The sequence below is a fragment of the Ctenopharyngodon idella genome, chromosome 8, assembly GCF_019924925.1.
Source record: "Ctenopharyngodon idella isolate HZGC_01 chromosome 8, HZGC01, whole genome shotgun sequence".
Classification (NCBI taxonomy): domain Eukaryota; kingdom Metazoa; phylum Chordata; class Actinopteri; order Cypriniformes; family Xenocyprididae; genus Ctenopharyngodon; species Ctenopharyngodon idella.
In genome coordinates, this window is record NC_067227.1 from 29,886,557 (window position 1) to 29,910,410 (window position 23,854).

General features: G+C 36.5%; 1 protein-coding gene across 2 annotated transcripts; it reads right to left on the reverse strand.

Annotated features, from left to right (window-relative positions):
- Positions 1–418: 418 nt before the first annotated feature.
- abcd1 (ATP-binding cassette, sub-family D (ALD), member 1) lies at positions 419–23,622 on the reverse strand. Of its 2 annotated transcripts, none has more exons than XM_051902849.1 (10): positions 21,598–23,619; positions 19,471–19,651; positions 18,473–18,615; positions 17,084–17,255; positions 16,461–16,555; positions 12,461–12,606; positions 9,586–9,731; positions 7,036–7,120; positions 6,257–6,382; positions 419–4,455 (listed from the first exon to the last, which is right to left on the reverse strand). In XM_051902849.1, the coding sequence occupies exons 1-10, from the start codon at positions 22,519–22,521 to the stop codon at positions 4,146–4,148; spliced, it is 2,328 nt and encodes a 775-aa protein (XP_051758809.1). In that variant the 5' UTR covers positions 22,522–23,619; the 3' UTR covers positions 419–4,145. The 2 variants fall into 2 exon arrangements, 1 of the variants encoding a protein (XP_051758809.1); XR_007931244.1 differs by lacking the exon at positions 419–4,455 and adding an exon at positions 7,667–7,713 and having other exon boundaries at positions 6,323–6,382; positions 21,598–23,622.
- Between the last annotated feature and the right edge of the window lie 232 nt (positions 23,623–23,854).

Here is a 23,854-nt window from a genome sequence, read left to right on the forward strand (position 1 = left end):
CTATCTATCTATCTATCTATCCATCTATCTATCTATCCATTTGACTGTTGGTCTATCTATACATCTATCTATCTATCTATCTATCTATCTATCTATCTATCTATCTATCTATCCATCCGTCTATCTATCTGTCTATCTATCCATCTATCTATATCTGTCTATCAATCTATATCTATACATCTGTCTGTCTATCCATCTATCTATCTATCTATCTATCTATCGTACATCTCTATCCATCCATCTGTAAAATAGAAAAGGAAGCTTCATAAGCCCAAATGTAACTATTATGCAATGAGGATTTGAGATTCACTCTAAAATGTATTAGGCAAAAGAGTGCAATTGACAATTTATGCTCAGGGAACGCACAAAAGCTATCTAGTTCCTGTGCATGTTATAAAAGAAGGCACATGAACGGGGAGAGGTTTTCAATAGGAAATGTTTTATTAGATTGCAGAATTACATTTTTTAATTCAGGCAAATGTGCAAAGGGTCCAAATTGAATCAATTACATTGCAATCGCTTCTATCATAGTCATACCTAAAGAAAACACAACACAAAATAGTTTGCATTAGGAAAGGTAAGATGTTAGCTTGAAATGTCTTACAAATAATCATTGCAATGAAAAGATCATCAAATCGTGGTTCAAGATACAAAATCATCTGTGCAAAATCTCACATTATAAAATATTTTAGGAAGAAATACAGACATGAAATTCAATGTCATACAAATATTGTGGACAGATTTTTCTTTTGAATGGAAATTTCTTTTAAAGCAGTAATTAAATGTTACGAGTGTGAAACGTCTTTCAAGTGATTGACTTCTGAAGTCAGCACACAACAAGAGACAAAAGCACTTTGAAATGTTACATAAAGGATTGAAATTCTAAGGACACTTTAAAGAAATGTCTCGGTTGGAAGAGGTCTGGTTAATGTTAAGATTAACCCTAGCGGTCATCACCCTACAACTAACACTAATACACATTTCAGACGGCATCACCTTGGGCTAAACCAGAGCTGATTTAATCATGTGTCCACAGGCGCTCCTTCAGGCCCTGCGCTCAGACGAACACAATCAAGCTCTAGTTTTTCATTTCGAAAAAGACGTATCAGTCCTACCCTCTGGCTTTTTGTACAAAATTAGAGCATAAAAGTTTAATTAATAGAAAAAATGATCTCCTCTAATTGACATAATTAGAGAGTGAGGTTCAACTGATGTCTGTCTTATGAAGATAAAAAAGAAATTTAATAAGGTGCTTCTCGCTGATTGTTTAAAGAAAAAAAGCTACATTTTTAAAATGAGAAATTTCTTATTGACCACATTTACATGCACATTGTCACGGAAAAGATGTTTACATGTTATTCAGATATTCCTATATACAGAAGTGGCCAAAAGTGATGTCCGGAGGGGATTTTTATTTTTTATGACCCTACAAACTCGATTAAACAATCAAAATGGGAGAAATATATATTTATTTATTATAATTAATTAATCGCATCCAAAATAAAAGTTTGTGTTTACATAATATATGTGTGTGTACTATATTTAAATACACACACATACATGTATATAGTGTAATATTTGCATGCATATACTGTATATATATTTATATACTTTAAATTATATATAAATAAAACAAATTTTTCTTAAATATATACATGCATGTGTGTGTATTTATATATACATAATAATTATACACAGTACACACACATATACTGTATTATGTAAACACAAACTTGGAACAATTTTGGATGCGATTAATTGCGATTAATTGTTTGACAGCACTATTATATATTATATATATATTCCTCCCATTTTGATTGTTTAATCAAGCTTGTAGGGTCATAACATCGTGATTAATCATTTGACACCACTAATATATCTATCTATCCATCTATCTATCTATCTATCTATCTATCTATCTATCTATCTATTTTAAATACGAAGGAAAAACAAAACACTAAACTTGGTTAAGGTATTTGGCAAAAAAGGCATAAAAAATGCTCAAAAAGCTCACAGGAAAAAGCATACACTGACTACAATATCATCAGTTATTAATATTTCGTTGGTTCTCTCATTTTTGCATGTGTTCATAATCTCTTTGTATGACAGCCTGGCCAAAAATTATGTCGGCACAATTTGGCATGTTTCATTGTGTTACTACAAATAAACAATTTACTTCAAGCAAAACTATGCAATATGCTTGCAAAATCTTTAACAAATTTGTAATAATATTAAAATAAAAGGTGAAGATGTCCATTTTCCTAGGCCGGACATCACTTTTGGCCACTACTGTACATGTACGCAGCGTAAGTTACGGCAAACACGTTTGCAAGGTTACATGATGCATACTGTACATATAATCAATCCTGATATTGATGTGCATGTAAGATGTGGTCACGGTCTAAATATGAATTAGAATTGCATTAAAGCAAAGACGTTTACTATCTACACTGAGGACAAATTTGCCCTTTTTGATTTCGCATTAAAACATGGAACGGTTTTGAGCTACAGCATTCTTGGCGACTCCTTAGAAGTTTGACAATACCACCGCTGAACTGATACAAAACAGCAGAACCCAAACTCGACTGTCACCCTTTCCCTAAAGACACACGCAGACGCACACGCCGCCTGGGTCCCGCAGATTTCCAGAGAATTCTTCAGAGAACAGCGATAACGAGCATGAGGAACAGCTTTCATAGGTGCTTTCATCATCGACCGCACCTGGTGGAGTTGGCAGCTGTCTCCCACTCCCTCCCCCAAAACACACCCAGACTCGAGTGCTAGACACACACACACACATTCACATACATAAACAAACACTTTCTAACTGCACTGTCTTTGTACAGCTAACAAAATCTTTGAAGTGTTCACTGTGCGTTTTCTGTCTACATACTAGAGATGGGAATCTGATTCCGATTCTGATTCCTAAACGGTTCTGTTAATGATTCTTTTAGTAATTTTGAGGCAGAAAGAATGAATGATTGTAAAAGATTTTAGAAGGCAGCTGTCTGACTCTGAACATGGGAACATGGTTTGTGTAACATTAGCAACACATTATTAGCTGTTTGATAACGTAGTCAAGCTAAAGGCTAATCATTTCAATTACCACTATGTGTCCGATGTTGTAGAGAGCAATACATAATACGCATTACTATTCTTGTAGACGAGCCTGTATAATTCACTCTTCCACTTCTTCTTCTGAATCAGTTTCTGGTTCAAACATACAGTATATGGCTGAATTAAACCTGTATTTCCACTTGCCATTGTGTAGCTTTTACCACAGTTGACCGAGTGGATCAGGTTGTCCGAGCAGGTGTGACTGAGTGGAAGCAGGGACTAATTTGCATATTCATGAGTCTACGTATACTAAATGAAGCAAAGGTGTAGAGTTACATTCAAGCTATTTTAAGACATGAAGAAATTATTTTCACAGGAAGAAAATGTTTAAACATGTCATCTTGATTATCAAAGATGAGTTTTAAAGGATAAAATCATTGACTGCAGGGGACTCTAATCATTTTCTGTCTGCATGGCTTTTAAACTTCCAAAACTTTTTTTTCCAAAACATTCTTGACAACTTTTAAGTAAAACTGGCAGTTACATAAATTTCTTGAAATTCTAAATTTCAATTCATTTTAATTCAACTTCCTAACATTCTGAATTCAACTCTGAATGGCTCACAACCCTAAATGTAATCAAAACAACTGTGAAAAAGAAAGTTTTAAGCCATCTTTCCACTGCAAAGCCGCACAGAAGCAACCTTTACCACGAAAAGCTGTTTTCACAGACCTTTTAAATTAATTACACTTAAATTCTCATGCACAGCTGACAGAAAATGGTGGTTTAAAGTGGCTCTGATGCATGTTTTGCATATTTTATTAGTGTTTCTTCTGAATCGGTGTGGAATGTAAACGTTCTAGAACCATTAATGAAATCAAACCTCCTTAAAATGATTCCTGTTGTGGTATTTCTTTATAAAAAAGGAACTGGTTCTGATTAAGTTCTTGATTCCCAACCCTACTAGAAACACATTGTTAACTCAATACATGCCTCTAAAGCATGTGTGGGTTGATATATGCACACAAAACACACACACACAAACACGCTCACACCTGGCCTCGAAAACATCCGTCATTATCTTCAAATCACTCCATAAGGTCTTTCCCTTTTCTAGCAGATACCACATCTCTCTCCTCCTCCTCCACCTCCTTTAGTTGTTCCCTCTCTCCCTCCATCCCGTCGTCCTCCTCCACTTCCCCTGGGTTCGGCAGGCTGCTGTCCTCCCCCAGAATGCGGCACAGCTCTACCAGCCGCTGCTGCATCTTAGGAATTCCCGAGAGCTGGGTTTCGAGCCGAAGCTTCTCGTCCTGCAGGGAAATACGCGTGGAGGCGTCCAACTTCTCAAAGCGCCAGCCGCCTTCGCCATCAAACTGCAGCAGGTGGGAGTGGTACTTCCTGTAAGCAAAGGAAGTTTAGGTCAATGCTTGTTATTTGGATTTAAAGTAATGCAAAGATGCTGGTAGAAAAACCACTGGATGAAACAAAGTTTAAAGCTGAGCAGTGTCCTTACATGGGCTTTTTTCTTAAATTCCTGGAAAGTTTTACAGTAATATAAGCACGAAACTGCAGTATTATACACTTCTAAAGTTTATTATTATTTATTTATTTTCTATAAAGTTCTCTTATAAGGCTAATCCAGGTTTCTGAGATGGTCCTCACTGCAGAACACGAGATCTACATATCCCTAGATCTGCCCGTCTCTGCCCCCTGGATCTTGTGTGTTCTACAGTGAGGAGCTACTGAGGTTTCTTGCACCAAAAACAGTCGTAATTTAGTTTTTGACGACCATTTTTCACCCACTTTCATACCCATGAAAATAAGCATGCTCTTTTTACTACCATACTTTTAAGAAGTCTATATTCACTCATCCTCCGGATGAGACGTTAAACTGAGGTCCTGACTCCCTGTGGTCATTAAAAATCCCAGGATGTCCTTCGAAAAAGTGTAGGGGTGTAACCCCAGCATCCTGGCCAAATCTGCCTATTGGCCTCTGTCCATCCTCATGGCCTCCTAATCATCCCATATATATATATATATATATATATATATATATATATATATATATATATATATATATATATATATATATATATATATACACACACTGATTGGCTTCATCTCTGTTGTTAAAGTGGTTTGGTATAATTCCCTCCCAGAAGCGTCTCACGATTGTGTTCATGCGACAGCGTTTATTGCGTTTTGCCTGCGCGCTCTGAGGCGCAAGTAATTTATTATATACGAAAATTATTATATACAGTGGCTTCTACTGCAGCAACTTCCATTTTTCTTAGTGATATTTAGTGCCAGTTTTTCAGGAAGTGACAATTTTGTTCTCTTCGTCTCACTGGATGGAAACAGTGCTTTATTCGCAAATGTTTTATGTGATATTCCAAATTTGTGCACAAGTTAAATTCGCAACTTTGGATGGAAACATAGTTAGTGTCACATGGTCCTTCAGAAATCATTCTACAGTAATATGCTTATTTGCTGCTCAAGAAACATTTCTTAATATTATCAATGTTGAAAACAGCTTAATTTTTTTTGTGGAAACCGTGATACAATTTTTTCAGGATTCTTTGACGAATAAAAGGTTCAAAAGAACAGCATTTGGAATAGAAATCTTTTGTTACATTATAAATGTCTTTCTTTACTGTCACTTTTAATTAATTGAGTGCATCCTTACTAATTAAAAGTATTAATCTAAGCGATCTTATGTTAATGTGCTCATGGATGTGATGATCTCTTAAAAGATTCACATCATTTAGCTAACTTCCACACACCCTTTCTCCAAAACCTAAAATAAGACAGGATTCATATGCAGAGACCAGAGAGTGTGGGCCGTTTCCCTGATTCTTTTATTTTTTTCTAGCGCAATCACAGAAACAGATGTTTTCTCCCGTGACACCTATTTCCGATTTTATGCTGGGCATTCAGCACCTTTAACAACCCGTTATTGCAGCTTTGTTGGATAGTCTGGGGAGGGATTTTTGTGTTGTGAATACAGAGTATGTCTACACGGTACATCAAATTTCAACTTCTAAAGAGCAAGAAAAATCCTGTTTTCCATCATATGACCCCTTTAATCTTATGTGTTTATGATTCAATGCTTAGTTCCTGAATTAACATAAATACACTTTTTTTCCCCCCACAAGCAATAAAGGAACTGCTCTTCATTTTCATACAATTGAAAACCCACCAGAGAGAAGGACGGTGTGTAATAGAGAGAAGCGCAATCCCAGCATCCTTTGCAGCTTCAAAGATTTTGCCCTCCACATCAATACTCACAGCACTCGTGCACTCGTCTAGGAGGGCGTATTGAGGCCTGTTAGAGATAAACCACAGATTTATCAGCTTTAAACACACAAGTTGTTGGGGACTTTTTCAACAGACTTAAAAGCAGTAGTTGGCAGTCGAATTGTTTAATTTTTTATATTCTGACTTTCTTTCCCATTAATAAATATCTGAGTGGTTCTACAATAATCTCCCCTCAAGCAGCTGCTTGCTTCAAATGCAAAGTGAGCTGTATAGATTCCAAAAACACGAACTGAATCCAGTTAAATGCTATTAACACTCAGTAATTGAATATTTATCAATTCAGTGGCTTTAATGAAACCATGAGCAGTATCAAAATTTATCATCTTCAAAGGGGTAATTTTTCTTTCAGAGACAGGAAGTCATTCTAACAATTATTTCAAGCAACCGAAAGATCATTACTCGGAAAATACCCGAATAATATCCCTGATTCTTAACTGGGATTTAAATAGATGTTAGCCCAGGAATAAGTGTAGTGTGAAAAAACGATGGTACTATCATAATATATGTCCTAATATAACATAAATGTGTGTTATATTTGATAAAATGTTTACAACTGTCAGTCAAACAGATTTCTGCAAAGACGTACAGAAAGGATCAGTCTCTATATTATTAAATCTGGATGTAAACAGTGTCAAAATGTAAATACTCTTTGTGACGTACTTATGGTAAAACATCCTGGCCATGCCCATCCGCTGCTTCTCTCCTCCAGACAACACATCCTTCCAGTCGTTCAGTGCATCCCAACCTGACAATATTTAATAATGTTTAAATACTACTAGGGGTGTAACAATATTCAAACCGAACCAGAAAACAGCGATACACTCATAAGGTTCTCTCATGGCGTACCGAACGCCCCCCGCCCTCTGCTGCCACGGCCCAGCCCTGGCCCATTGTTGAGGTTGACCTCACTTTACAAATTTTTCTTCCTTGACATTTGATTAAATAGTAATTAGGGGTGTAACACTACACGTATTCATCCTGCAAACTTTCGGCACGTGTCTTATGTGCACACAACTAACCACCATTAACCACCAATAATCACAATTAGCTCCTCGTTTTGTTACTTCCGATAAGAAACAAAGTGTCATCTTTCAAATTCTCTCAATTTTATCATGAAATTTAAACAGAAAATGCCGTTTTGACGCTCTTTAATATGCCGTGACAGATCACTGTATGGGCGCCTCATTAGCGAGGGTGAGTAAACACGATCATCTCTTCCTCTTTAAAACTAGTTACAGAATAAACATAAATAAACATCTGAAGGTATGTTGAAAGATACAGTACAACTTACTGAAATGTATCATATCTCATGTAATCGCTCAATCAGTGTTTCAACGGCTGAAAGACATCAACAAAACAGCTTGTAAACAATATGTCACGTAGCATTACATTTACCTCAGGCAAGTCATTCAGTGTCCACAGCTTGTTAGTTCACCAGAGAAATGAACTCTTTCGCTAAATATATGCACTATATTTTAGGGGTGTTGAAATTATGCAGTAAATAGACCATAATCGATTATAGCCTACTGACGTTTGGCGGAGAGAGGCGAAACACAAAAGTGAGTAATAAAAAATGTGTGTGCGAGTGTGTGTGAACTTTATTGTATGTTTCAGGCGCTTTTGGTGTTTACTAGTTTATTAGTTCTAAATGCTCCTGTCATATGCTGTGTTCAGACTTAAGTTTTGTTTGATGTTTGCTACATTCAGGAAGTTCACTTTCTTGGAGCAGATAAAACAAAAGGGGAGTTCATATATCTGACTGCTTGTATTCATTGACGAAAATGTAGCCATGTGCAGTAATATTGAAAATTGAGGATGCAACGCATCGTGATGCATCGTGGAATTGAATTGACATGATAATCATAATCGAATTGAATCGTGAGACCAGTGATGATTCACAGGTCCTGACCCCCCGCGATTTCCGCCCATGTACTGTGTACCGTTACACCCCTAAATACTACTCATAATATATGCTTACAACCAATACAGTTTTGCTGCTACAGTATTACTGAATCATTTACACATTAATTATTAATTATATTTTATTAATATTTCATCTAAAACATCTGTTAGTTCAACACTTTACATGCAGTACACTAAATGTGTTGTGCTTGCTTTTATCTTGATGACACTGATGAAAATAAACAAACATTCATATATCAGACTGTGTGTACTACCATTCAAAAGTCTGGGGTGAATAATACTTTTGAATGTATTTAAAAGAAGTCTCTTATGTTCACCAAGACTGCATTTATTTGATTAAAAATATAGCAAGAAAAGTAATAATATGAAATATTATTACATTTGAAAATGACTGTTTTCTACTTGAATATATTTTCAAATGTAATTTATTCCTGTGATGCAAAGCTGAATTTTTAGCATCATTACTCCAGTCTTCAGTGTCACATGATCCTTCAGAAATCATTCTTATATACTGAACATTTCTTATTATTACCAATGCTGAAAAAAATGCTGATTCAAAAGAACAAAATTAATTTGAAATAGAAATCTTTTGTAACAAATTAAAAAATATATTTAAAAAAATGGTACTGTAAATATATATATATATATATATATATATATAGTAGTGGCCAAAAATTATGTCTGTAAAGGAATATTTGTTTTTAATGACCCTATAAATTCGATTAAACCATCAAAATATGACGAAAATATTTTATATTTTTAAAATATTTTAAATATGACTGAAGAACAAAACACTAAACTTGGTTAAGGTATTTATCTGACATTATTTTGGCAAACAATATTTAGCAAAAAAGCCAAACTTTATTTTACTATGCAAAAAAAAAAAAAAAAAATGCATGGAAAAACAAAAAGCTCATGGGTAAAAGCATACATCGACTATAACATAATCAGCTATTAATATGTCGGTGGTTCTCTCTTGTTTTTGCATGTGTTCATAATTTCTTTGTATGATATCCTGGGCTAAAATTATGTCTGCACAATTTGGCATGTTTCATTGTGTTATTACAAATAAAACAAGTGTCTACAAGCATAACTACGCAATATGCTTATAAAACCTTTAACAAATTTTTAATATTTGAATAAAGGGTGAAGATGTAAATTTTCGTAATCCCAAAATCACTTGGCCTCTACTGTATATATACACACACACATAAATATATATACGATGTATTGTTTATAAATGACTAAGAATGATTTCTGAGGATATGTTCTTGTGACATCTCTCACCTCCCTCTCTCTCCAGGATGTAGCAGAGGTTCACAGTTTTGAGTATGTCCTCCAGCTGCAGGTCAGAAATGCCCTTCTCCTGCATCTCCTGAACAGAGTGAGGATAGATGACCTGATCTCTCAGCGTTCCCACCGACATATAAGGCCTGAAAAGTAAAAACAACAATAATAAATCCAAAATCCTGGCATTTAATCTTTTAGTTCTTTTTGTTCTGGATGAGTTGAAATGAAACTTGAGTCCAAATCTGTTTTTATAAAATAGCCAGATTCATTTGATGAAAAGGTATTACTTCTGAATAACATTTATATTTCTCACTGTGTATGTAATGATGTTTTCACAGTATGTCTTGTTTGATCTATCTATTCATCTATCCACTGTGTTTCACATCCTGAATTAATAATTTCCATAAAATGACAGCAAAATGGGCGAAGTGTTTCAGAATGTAGTCTACTCAAAAATCATTAAACCTTAGGCACATCCTATAAAAAGGAGAACAAAGTGTTATTCGATCTTTTTTTTCTTTAACAGTTCTGATAAATTGAGATGTTCAGTGAACTGCAAGCAGGCCAAATGACAAACAGCTGCTGGTTTTAAATGATGTCGGACACATCCCGTTGTGTGATCATGAACACGACACGATGCTGTGCTCCTGTTGGGTTTGTAATGAAGCCGACATGTAACGCAGTCACAGGAGCACCATATGTGCTGACTGCTTTTGGATTGTGCTCCTCTTTTTAATCAGCACGCTCATCAGCACTAATTAACCTGGCACGGCGTGGGAAATGGAAATAAACACATGCACACACACCCACGCCTATGCCTTCTAATTGATCTTAATTCTTAAACAAAAATCCAGCAGACTGAGTCTCAGTACTGGGCCCTGAACCTGCACAAAGAGGAATCATCAGCCCTCTACAATCACATGCCAATTTCTACACTACTGGCATATACATTATATTCTGTATGCAAGATTAGATTTAGTCCCAAATCAGAGTACAATGACAAAAAGTTGTTTGGATGGCATATTGGTTTTGAATTGTGTAGTCAAGATTTTATCTTTCTATATTTATGTATTTACAACAAAATGGCCATTGTTTTCATAATTATTACATTTTTAAATTGTTAAATGATGACATTTCACCCCCCTAATTCTGATTTATAGAATTAATTATAGAATACTCATAATTTGGCAGCCGGTATAAGACCTGACACACGGATCCATTATACTGTTACACATACGTTGTTCTTCTTAACTGTTATTACACGGCTCTGTGGAATACTTGATTCTGATTGGTCAATAGCGGCATCCAGCGGTATGTTATTCCCCGATAACAACCGCTAAAAACAGATAACACAGGCTCATCCGGGTTAGTGAAGTCTGCAGCGCTATACGCTTGTTAGGAATGGTATTTCCTCATGGAAGTTTTGCCTTTGGTGAGCTAATAAAAAATTAAAACGCAGTCAAATCAATATTTTGTGTACAGTTATTTAATTATGTCATCCAGTATCGCGGACTCAAACGCAGCTGTTGCCATTTCAATATTTGCTCACTGTAATGGATTATAAGATAACAAACAGGTATGATTTTAAATCAGTTTAATCTCATATCAATATCTCTTATCCCCATAATTATTTATGTGGCGAAATGCCGTGTAACATGTGGTATGACTCTACCGTATCTCTTAAATGTCTGTCTAGTTTGAACTTGCCGCGCTAGCAACTGCTCTCACCGCAGAAGCTTTGTGTTTAAAGAGCTAATAAAATATTTTGATTTTTTGATCAATATTTCGTGTCTAATTATTTACTTATGTGGCAAGTAGCCATGTAATAAGCGGGATAATGTACATCCAGCTGGTTGTTTTCTCAGAATAAACCCCTTCTGGCTGAAGCAAGACCCCTCCACTTCGCATCATCCTGATCACCCTGTCTGGGTTTATTCTGAAATAACAACCAGTTGGATGTACATTATCCCTTACTTAACATTCACTTAAAACATAACTGACTGTGTTTATATTAATACTGGCCAAGACTCGCAAAGACATTTTGACATTATTTTGTGTGTATTTGACTGTTTAAGTGCAATAAGCTGCGAAAAAGAACTCAATTTAGTACCGAGAGGCAACTTTATGTGCGCACACTTTGGGTGTGAACACAAAATCTGCAGGAATGAGTAAAATTATGTGCAATATGCACAATCCCATGCCGAAATCAAGTGAGTGATGGGAGGCGGGTTTGTGTGTCAACTCGCTGACGGCGAGATGAGAGAGAGAGAAAGCACAGCTGGTATCGTGTATCTATTCTGCAGAAAATGAGTTGAGCGTTTCAGATATTTTAGCATTGAAAAATCAATATTTTTGACCACGACATTGCACTTGGTTTATTATTTCAGAAGCCTTTTTAAAAAGGATACAATTGAAAAATGTATATATTATATATAAAATTCAACCCACCAAAGTGGCTAGTAGGAGTGACTGCGTTACACGCCACTGCTGAAAACCACCCGCATTTGGAGGGTGTTAATGTCAAGCTCAGATTATATTACATACACTGAAGAGTGATTACAGAAATGAATCATTGAATAAGAGTTTTGAATTTATTCACTGAAACTTAAGTTTAAATCAGGGCATTAAAACATATTAAAACAACTAACTAAATAGTTGCAAGTCAAGAGAGAAGGAGGGATTGCAAAACAACTTAATGCCAACTTGATAATGCATTAAAATCATCAAACGTTGCTTCATTTTATATAATAAACCCTAGTCCTACCTACCACATAGTCAAAAGCATATACTGTAACTTTCCATGAGCAGTGAAGTACATACTTAATGCATACTTTTTAGGTCACCGCATGCAGGCGGTGTGTAACTGTAGTACCTTTGAGGTATGTAAAACATGTGCTCGGGTGAAGGCTTGTAGAGCACTCCGCTGTAGACGGGCCAGAGGCCACTTAGGATTCTGAACAGAGAGCTTTTTCCACAACCGTTGGGGCCCGTGATCAGCAGATGCATGCCTTCATCAACCTGGAGAGAAAGACCCAACATCCCCCCAACATGTTAATAAAGACACACAAACATATATGCAGCAGATCCAAGAACACCCCCATACACAGAGAGAGAGAGAAAGATGCACAGAGGGACAAACCACAGGAAACAGCTAAATGTGTTTACAAATTCAGCAAAGCCACAGGGTTAAAAGGAGCCACTGTGATGGAAACGCTTGATGGTTTTCAAAGGCTCTCTCTACAACACAACATACCGAGAAAAACAGATCGCTCCCTCTCTGCACCCTGTCATTAAGTTAAAGCCATCCATTCACCAGACACACACAAACACACCAGCGCCGCATCCTGCTAGAGCGTCAATTACTATTAAAAGACCTTCAACACAACACCAAACCAATGTGAATCATATGGGTTAATGTTATTTCCAAGTATAGAGACAAGCTGGTCGAGTGATTTCAGCCTATTTTGATGGCTGTCTGGCAGTGAAGTGCGGATTTAACCGGAGAGAGCTGACAATTTAATCTTAAAGGGGACCTATAATGCCCCTTTTACAAGATAATATAAGTCTCTTGTGTCCCCAAAATGTGTCTGTGAAGTTTCAGCTCAAAATACCCTACAGATAATTTATTATAGCTTATCAAATTTGAGCAAAAGAGCAAAACAAGCCATTTTTGTGTGTCCCTTTAAGTGAAAATGAGCTGCTGCTCTCGGCCCCCTTTCCAGAAGAGGGTGGAGCTTTAACAGCTCACGCTTCGGTTGCTCAACAACAACAAAGCTGGAGAATCTCACGCAGCCAAAATGACAATTGTCAGTAACGGTGTTCAGCCTTACATTGTTCAAACCGGAGTTGGACACTGATGGAGAGTTACAACTTTTAGAATGCAATTGGACGTTTCTAAATGGTTAGTGGATAAATTTATGTAGTTGCTGTGGAGTTCGACTAGCTAACTTACCGACTAGCATCTGCCGTCATGTTAATTTTGTGTGCAAAACCCATATCGACGCCCCGTATTGATGCCCCAAATAGAGCCATACACACCAGGCTAACGTTTATGATTGCTATCAAATGCTGTGAATAGTCTAATATTTTTTCCAAAATATCGTTCAGATAAAAAAATGCTCTTTTGACAAGGGGCGGTACAAAACAAAGTTACTCGGTTGTCCTTTTTCACGTTTTCTGGGTTGGTAGATGCACCGTGGACCCGATTATAGCACTTAAACATGGAAAAAGCCAGATCTTCATGATATGTCCCCTTTAATGGAACAGTTGAGTTCATCCAAAAATGTAACAACCTCAAAGCAACGTCAGATTATATCTGGCCTCCGTGAGAGGTTTCATCTATCACATCATTGTCTACTGCGCTTTCTTCCTCTTGGCATGCAGTAGGCGGTCTGCTTTTGGCTAGGAAAGCATTGTGGGTAACGTGCATTGTGTCATGAGCACACCGCATGACTGCGACATCATGGCCATGAGAGGGTATTAGCACCATGCCGCCCCTGCAAATCGAGGCGCTGTCGTGGAAACCCTAAGAGCACACCAACGCGCAACCGGAATATAATCAGCACATTGTCCGGGGCAGACCAGAGGGGGGTCACACTGTGCTACTCATGACCCATTTCTCAGAATTTGGCAGAAAACATGAATTAATCATAAGGGAAGAGATACTCAATCCATAGTTAAGAAATGGGTTTTAAAGAATTCTGGTGCATAAAGCATAAACTGCATTCATAACTAGAGCATCTAAGCATCGTTTTAATGAAATAGTTCACACTGAAATAGTAAATTAAACAATGAGTGTCATACACTAATAATTGAGTATAAGTTGCATACTGATGGGCACAGATGTTTCATGCAAAATTTCCACCGGATTCACAACAGGTGTGTACACACATACATTTTTTCATACCCTCATTCTAATATCAGGGCTGTAACTACGATAGACATTGAAGGGGACAAGTCCCCTCAATATATGAAATTCTTGCACTGCTCTGCTGCACTTCATTACGCAGTGCACTGTATGATGTTGTTAGGGTGACAAAAAGGTTTAAAAGTTACATTTTAGTCTGGTGACTGGTCTGCCTCAGGGGTCTACAGCGCTAGTGAATGTCAAAATGATTGAGATGACCAATCAAATCAAAGTAGGCGGGGTTTAATGTTCACACACAGAAACAGAGCGTGAAGCGTCAGTTTAACGTTGAAAGAGAGTGAGGCAAGATGTAAATAGCGAAACATGTAATACTTGTTTTGAGATAGAAAATGTTAAAAGACCAACAGTAACATCCAATGATGCAAACTACAAACTATGGCTGTTTTTAATTGAAATTATCCATTTATGTGATTCATGTAATCCCTAACGGAGTATGTCAAGACACTTTTACGTTTTCAACACATTAGACACATTACAAATAAAAGCAGCCCAACGTGTGCATATTTTAATGCAAATATTATTTGCAAATGGTTCAAAAATGATTATTTCCCAACTAGAATTAGAGCTAGAATTTCCTTCACTGTTCTGTTAATTTATGCTTTATTAAAAACTGTTCCCCTACAATGTTCAAGACATGGTTATGTCCTTGTCTAATATTGATGAATCCTGAAATTATATATAATTATAATAAAACAAGAACTCTAATAAAAAAAAATTTGAATAATATTCTAAATACATATACATATATAAAGTATCCTAAATTTAGAATACAGTGTGGACAAATTTATGAATTATTATTTTCTGAATGATAACACTGAAATACAGGTTTTACACACACACACACAAAAAAGATCATTAATATTTGCAAAAATGATCTTTCATTTTAGAATGATAAACTAAAATACTAAAATAATTTTGTATGTGGGTTGCTGAAGTGCCATGCAACATGACACACTATACTGCATCTAAAATTACTTTAAACAGCATTTTTATAATTGTTGTATAATTATCATGCATGGATTTTATGCATATTTCTTCATATTATTGGAGCATGGAATATTTGTATTTTTTTCCCCACAGGAAATGTAAATCCACAGGCCTACAAAACTAAAAAAAAGGAGGCTAAAAATGGTAAGAAAATGTTAAAAACCAGTTAAATCACATCATATACATTTCTCTTAGTCTTAAATATTAACCAAAAAGCTTGATGTTAAAAAACACCCACACATGTCCATGTTGTCAGTCAACTAATCGACATATCGGCTCTGCAGGTGTTATCTAAAACATGTACATAATAAACAGCGGTGCTGAGAACATATCAAAGGAAAATCTGCAAGACTGCAACATATTTTGCTGAACTTATCTTGCTAGCGTTAAAGTTTACGGCTTTAAGTCCTGCCAATATGTTTTGAGTTGTTCAGAATAATTGACTATATCTGTCAACAGAGCACAGGCGGGGAAAACTAATTCAAATATTCCATAAAGATAAGCTAATGCAAGCAAAAACTGACAGTAAGAGTGAATGAGCAAAATACATACAAATTCTCTATAGGGGTCTCATAATAATCTCCACCTAAACCCACTTTAAACTGTCAAAGGTCAGACACTGATTAGCAGTGCTGTATTATCAGTGAAGTACTCACAGAACTGAGCCAGAGAAATAAGAACAGATAACAGCCTCATTGACATATTCACACTTCACATGCGCATAAATCAAGCATGTTGCATCAGGCCACGGACTCATTTACTCTGCATGAGCACAAGATATTGCAGCATGGAGTAAGAAATAATTGAATATACGGTCTCCTTAGCTGGAAAATGGAGAGCGGTTTTAATTGGTTGTAACAAGTATGCAATGCCTACTACATTCGCATGCCAATTTTGCACTGGTAAAATTAGATTATGCATTAAAATGACTAAAGGAGGATTTAAGATGGGAATTTACCTGTATGTTCAGGCTGGAAACCACCACATCCCCTGTAGGAGTTATTATTGGCAGGTTTTCACATTTGATACCCTGTTCCACATCAATCACCTGACCTAAACAAACACACACAAACAAGTTACTTAACGTAAATGACTGTGTTCAGCATGGAATATAAATGCACTGATAACTACGTACTGCTCAGTATATACTTAATATAGACTATTGTTCAAACATTTGGGGTTGGTAAGATTTTTAAAACAGTTTTGAAAGAAGTCTCTTATGCTTACCAAGGCTGCAGTTATTTGATTGAAAATTTGGACTTTTGGAAGCCCAATCAAATAATTAACAAGAGATCAAATCAAAATCATGGTTTACATTGCTTCCAGGTCATTTGCCACACCAGAAATGGAAGGTCAAGTTGAGCACATTGCATTGTGGGATATAGTATTCCAAGCAGTATGCACTGGCTGTATAAGATACATTTTGTTGTAAGATCATCTGCATATTCCATGCATATAGGAAATTACTGTGCAAATTATACATACTTTATAACACTTCCTTTCAGAGGTATTCTATTCTGAAAATGGCTATCATGTTACACGATACACAACTAAAACAGATGCGACTAAACTTGATCAAACCTCTTATTTGCAGCGGTCCCTCCACTCTCATGCCATGCGTCACATTCTGAGCCGCTCCTGTCTCTTCTGGCTTGACCTCTGTGGCCGAACGGCGGTACACCCCGACACGCACATCCTCAAACACCTCGAACATCTCATACACACGAGCCGTATATCCAGCCAGTTCTGTGACCTGTGATGGGATGACGGAGTAGTTTTAGCCACTTTCAAACATGAAACAAATTTGACTGAAATAACTAGTCTGAAAATGGCAGAGAATTATTTATTTGGAGCTGGATGCACAATGTTTAGGTTTGCTACATTTACATGACAAAAGGTGATAGAAGATCAACTGATGCACACTGGTTTTATATTGTGTATTCGTAGATTTCAGATTAACATGCCCCAAAACATCACATACAAAATAAACTGTGGTTGGTTGGTTATATAAAAAAACTGTTTTTTTTAATAGTTTATTGGTTTAAAGTGCCCCTACTATGCTTTTTCAGATATTACCCTTCATGTAGAAGCTAATGAATGTAAAAGGTCTGCAAAGATTCAAAGATAAAGTGGAGATAAATGGAGGTGTTTCCCAAAAGAAGAACTAACGAAACGAGTCGTCAGTAATTCCAGCCTTACTTCCTGCACGAACCTACGTAGGTTTGTAACAAATTTGCATAATGCCAGCCTATGGTCTTCATTGGGTGCCTGTGAACAACGACTACTTTGACCCTCAAACACTGTAGTTGTAGCTGAGACCTGGAAGAGTTTGGTTTGAGCGCATATCTCTGAGTTTCACTTATCTAGAGTTTGGTCGAGAAGACACTGTTTTCTGCGCTGCCAAAGCAAATCCACTTTGCATGCATTTCTAAAGGATGAGGACTGTTCGTATCACTGTGTATCAAGTGCTGAGGACGCTGAAATTCATAAATGATAATGGACATTTGGTTACCGACACACTCTGTAAGTGATAGACCAATCACAACAGACTGGGCCATCTGACCAATCAGAGCAGAGTAGGCTCTCAGAAAGGAGGGGTTTAGAGAGGCTGAATCCTTGATCGAACCATTTCAGACGCTGTGAGAAAAGAGCTGATGCTGCAATGTATATTGTGAGAAAATTAAAGTGTTTTTGACCTTGGATGCAAGTAATTCTATTGTAGGAGCCTCCAAAACAAAACTAGGAACAGTTAAAAAACAGCATTTGCACAATTTTAATCCAATTTTGGGCATTTTAAAGGGGCACTTTAGGGGCACATTAAAATAAGACAACTTAAGTAATTTTCTTTCTATTTCTGTTCATGTAGTTTCTGCTTAGTTTGTACTTTTGGAAACATTTTATTTTCTTCTTCACAGTTTATCTTGACTTGAAAGTGCCTACTGAAATGTTAGTATGTGAAATGTATCTCACCTCTTTGTAGGAGACCATGATCCTCTCCACAGCATCAGCTGCAGCGTTCAGAAGGTTCCGGGCCGTTGTGAAAGCCTGTGTGCGTTCACTCACCAAGTCCTCCTCCTTCATCACCAGGGCTGCCTGTTTCACATCCTCTGAATCTGAATGGACGTCACAAGAACATGAGCAAGAGAAATATATAAAATACAATAGGGGTGAAAGAGAAGCAAACATGTCTATCACATTTTAGGAACCATTTTTGAGGTCCTGAGTAGAGGGCATTAACATATATAAGTCTTAACATACAGCAGTTTGGGGTCAGTAAAAAACTTATTTTAAAACATATTAAAAACTGTCATATTTTAAAACTTATATTAAAGAAATAAATCGACAAGGACACATTAAATTGATCAAAAGTGATAGGAAAGACATTTATAATGTTATAAAAGATTTCTATTTCAAGATAAATGCCGTTCTTTTGAACTTTCTATTCTTCAAAGAATCCTGAAAAAAACTGTTTTCAACATTGATAATAATAAGAAATGTTTCTTGAGCAGCAAATCAGCATATTAGAATGATTTCTGAAGGATCATGTGACACTGAAGACTGGAGTAATGATGCTGAAAATTCAGCTTTGATCACAGGAATAAATTACATTTGAAAATATATTAAAATACAAATCTGTTGTTTTAAATTGTAATAATATTTCATAATTTTGCTGTTTTTATTGTATTTTTGATCAAATAAATGCAGCCTTGGTGGGCATAACAGACTTCTTTCAAAAACAAACCTTACCAACACAAACTTTTGAATGGTAGCGTATAAGCAGACTTCAGGGACAAAAAAAAAAAAAAAAAAAAGATACTAAAGTGTCCCCTTTAGGAAAATCATATCAACACGTGCTTACGGATTTTCAAGGAATTTTTGGATTGAAACAATCACAGAGCCTAAAGGTCTGGAGCCACAGACATAGAGAGGAGCACAGGAACTACAGATAATCATAATTTAATCCATACCATATTTAGAGTATCCTGTGGCAGTGATGATGGGCACAGCGACCATAACCAGGCCCGATGCGCTCCAGAGATATTTCATCAGGAACTGTTCCAGCATGACATACCACAGCCTCTTGAACAGGATCAGGTTAATCTGCTCGGACAGCGCCGTGTAGCTCCTCTGCAGCTGCAACATCTCGATCTGCGCAGGGCACACACGCAGGCACGCAAACACACACGCAGACATGCATACACGCAGATACACAGACAACAAGATAACATCAAGCTGCTGTTCAATAATATAGTGTCCAATCAGGCTTTCTGACTCATGATCATTTCAAAATTTTGTTTCAAAAAATGTATTTTAAGCATAAAATCAGAGCACATTAAAACCATCAAGAAGGTTAAGTGGAGTGTGTGCAGTGTGTGTCTGGGGTCACAGAGGAGCAAACAGACTTTTGCCCCAATTCCAGGGCCTTCTTTGTATTCAGACACACCACATGACCTCTCTCTATGAACAGTTTCTCTGGCCATATGACCATGAAGTTCAGGAACATTTCCAACTGCAAGCATGGGGCACTGTTTGTTTAGCTGGGACATTTGCTTTGTCATTGAGACACACGCACAAAATGACCTCAAACACTCGAGTTGCAGTCTTAAAGGGATAGTCATCATTTACACCCCCTCATTACGTATCAAAGACTTTTTCATCCATAGAACACAAAAAAAAAAAAAAATGTACGAATTTAACAGCAACAATACAGCATAAAGCAGGGGCTTTCAAACTTACAATGATCTCTAAATATGATCAAAACATAATCATACATTTCCTGAAACATAAAGACACCACTGTTTGGAGTCGGTAAATTTTTCTTTTCTTTTATGTCTTTTTCATGTCTATTATGCTTTAAAGTGCTTAAAGGTTTTTTTTCTGCTTTTTTTTTTTTTTTGATAGAAAATACAGTAAAAAAGTAATATTCTGAAACATTATTACAATTTAAAATAACTGTTTTCTATTTAACAATTTAAGAATCTTGCTGAATAAAAATATCAATTTCTTTCAAAAACAAAACCCCAACCTTTTAAATGGTAGTGTATATATTTAGAAAATAAAACAATTAGCTTTTAAATTGTCAGTGAACTAAAGTTAAAAGAAGTGATTAAAATTATATGGCACTTTTTACAATAAATGCTGTTCTATACAATAAAAAGTGCTCTACGAAAACCTGGAATGCAAGCCAATTATATTAATATAAAAATATAATATATATTATATACAATTATATATTATATAATAATATCACATTTGTTAAATGTGTTAAAAATGTATAAATTAATTAAAAGCACAATATGTAAGATTTTTGGATTAAAAATCACTAGGACAATGTTATAGATTTTGTTGACTTGTGTACTTACATTATCCCAAATATTTTCTAAGAATGTTTTAATCCAGAGAAATAAGCAATTTTTGTCTGTGCGCCGCCTTTCGCGTTACCCTTCGATTTTTTTTTTTTTTTTTTTAGAAACCATGAACACACTAAAGACGCTTTAATATGTGTTTTATTAGACAGGTGAGCAACTGTTTGGATACATTCACCAACAGAAATCTAATAATTGTTATATAGCTCAACACAGTAAGCCTTATTACTGCGCGAAATCAAGGCATCATTGAGCTGCGCCTTTGTTTTGAACAAGCGACGAAAAATTACATATTGTGCCTTTAACATATTTAATTAACATCTTATGCTAACATTAACATTGACAGGCTAAAAAAACATACTATTTAAAAAAAAATATATTTTTTAAATTTAATATTAAATACTTTTTAATTTTTAATTGTGGCCCCAACTTTTAAAATACCAATCATTAAGGACTAGAAAGCACCACAAAAATAGTCCATATGTCTCATGTGTTATATTTCAAAGCTTTGTGTGAGGAGCAGATTGAAATGTATTCACTGAACAACTTCACTTTTTGGTCCTTTCTGATTGCTGCTAGTCACTGTCTGTTTTAATGGTATGAAAACATCTATGCATGCTATACATCTCCTTTTGCATTCCTCGGGAGAAAGAAAGTCATAAAGATTTGGAAAGACATGAGGGTGAGCATATGATGACAGAAAACTAACCCACAAGAATATTCTCTTACCTTATGTCCTCCATAGAAGGCAATCTCCTCTGAGTTGGCGATGATGCGAGAATGCATGTATCTAAGGTCGCCTTTCCTCCTGGCTTCCTCTGCCACAAGTTTACCAAAGCGTGGGGAGAACGCTCTCAGAACCTTGGCAGTAAGTGCCACCACAAAGCCAGCTATGATGACGGGCCAAGTGGTGCTGGCACCTTTCGACTCAGCAGTTTTAATGAGTGTGTAACAGGTTACCACCACATCGAGGATCGGCTTGGTCAGGTTAGAGTACAGATGAGCCACAGAGGCAGCAAACATCACCACATCTTCAGTCAAGGACTGATCAGGGTTTGCCAACCTGCCATCCATGTTGCTGACACGGTAATATGTCTGATCATTGAAATACATCATGTAGGCATGGGTGACCAACCGGGTGCGGAAGGCCAGGCTGAGCTGACCCTCCAGGTAACGGATGGCACTGTTCACAAACGTGGCCGGAATGGCAATGAGCAGCCATTTTGTTAACTCAACCACAAACGCCCTGGGGTCTTTCTTCACAATGGTTTTCACAATTTGCCCATCCAAATTGGCTACATAGATGGAGAGAAAGGTGCGTGAAATGAGAGCTAGAGAGTGGAAACCGAGCAGGCCAAGTTCTTTGCAGAAAAGCCGAGGAAAGAGGATTTTCAAGAGACGAATCAACCTCTCGAAGAATTCGCGGTTCACAGCTGGGGAGCTTTTCTTTTTCCTTGCAGCTTCCACTTCTTCGGGTTCTCCATTGGAGGTAACCAGGTCAGTATCCTTAACCTGTTTACCAGTCCTTCCTTTCAGCTTGCCATATACGTAAGGGGAAAGTTTCTTCGCCCCATACAGCGCAACAAGAAGGAGAATGGTCTTTTTCACAAGGGGGTTTTTCAGCTGGGAGGGCAGTTTTGAGTACACAGACATTTTGTTTGTAGCTTATCAATACAAAATGAAGGTTTTTGAAAAGCAGGTTGCTAATGTATACAGCTATATGGATATCTATTCATGTAAACTAATATAAATGCGATTTCAGCAAATTGACAGCATGTCAAACTAACACATTCTATTGGAAATGTCAATAGTTTCAGAGACAGCAAAGAAATTAAATGGAGAAAAGTGGAAACTTGTGTGTAACTCTTTTCTTTTATCTTTGGATTGACAATTTGTATTGATTCTCATACAAAATAAAGCATAATTCTGTTCTTAATAAGACCCTGCAATCGTACTCCTCTAGAGTTTGAGAACATAAGTAAACTCAGATATTTGTTCTGATCTGAGTTATGCCATACACATTAATGTCAACAAACTATACTCTTACTGTTGTCTCATACTCAACAATTGTCTCATTTGAGTCAATATTTGTTTCTGCTAAGTTCTAGAAGAAACATTTGAGACAACGTTAACAGTTAAATGTAATGACTGACATCTCCACTGAACGACTACTGTGTGAAATGTTGTTTACACGATACAAAAATAAAGTTTAATGTTAATATTTTGCGAGTAAACGAACGTAAAATATACTGAAAGTGGTAAATAATCTGGCAAACAACATATCCTGACTTCAGAGGTAGTTCAAATGACAGCTAGCAAGGCAAGCTAATAAACTCACTCTACTAAAAACAAAAAGCAGGGCGACACAAAAAACATAACGCAGTAAGTTGACTATAAACACTATTTACACGTTTACATCACCACTATATTGAATCAAACAGAATGAAAATGCCAAATAAGTGTCGTTTAAGTTGCGGTGCTAGCGCTGCTGGCTAATATTCACTTTACTTCAACTTCCTCCGTCCAACTTTCCGTCTGTTCTGATCCACGTAAAGGTCATTTTCACAGCAGATGGGAAATATGATAGACCCTCATCGTGGTGAACACATGCGGTCCCTGTTATTTAACTCATCAAACGGTCCGAATGCAGAATAAAAGCCACCGGTGTAAGTGCAGGAGTAAATCCACCAACCTCACCGGGTCTCAGGCGGTAAATTCACAGTAAAATGCGCCGATAGGTGGAGTAAACGCGGGCATTACTCAATACTCACGCCACAAAATACAAAAGTCACACACGACAGTTGTTTACATAATCACTGGCGTCTTTCCCAATTATTGGTGCTTAGTTTTACTGTAGCAAGATACTGTCTATCTATCTATAAATATATACGACTGTAATCAAAATACCTCAATCACCATCTTTAAAATTAAAATGTGATATTATATCACACAATATTAATGCACAATATGGTAAAACTTGCTCAGC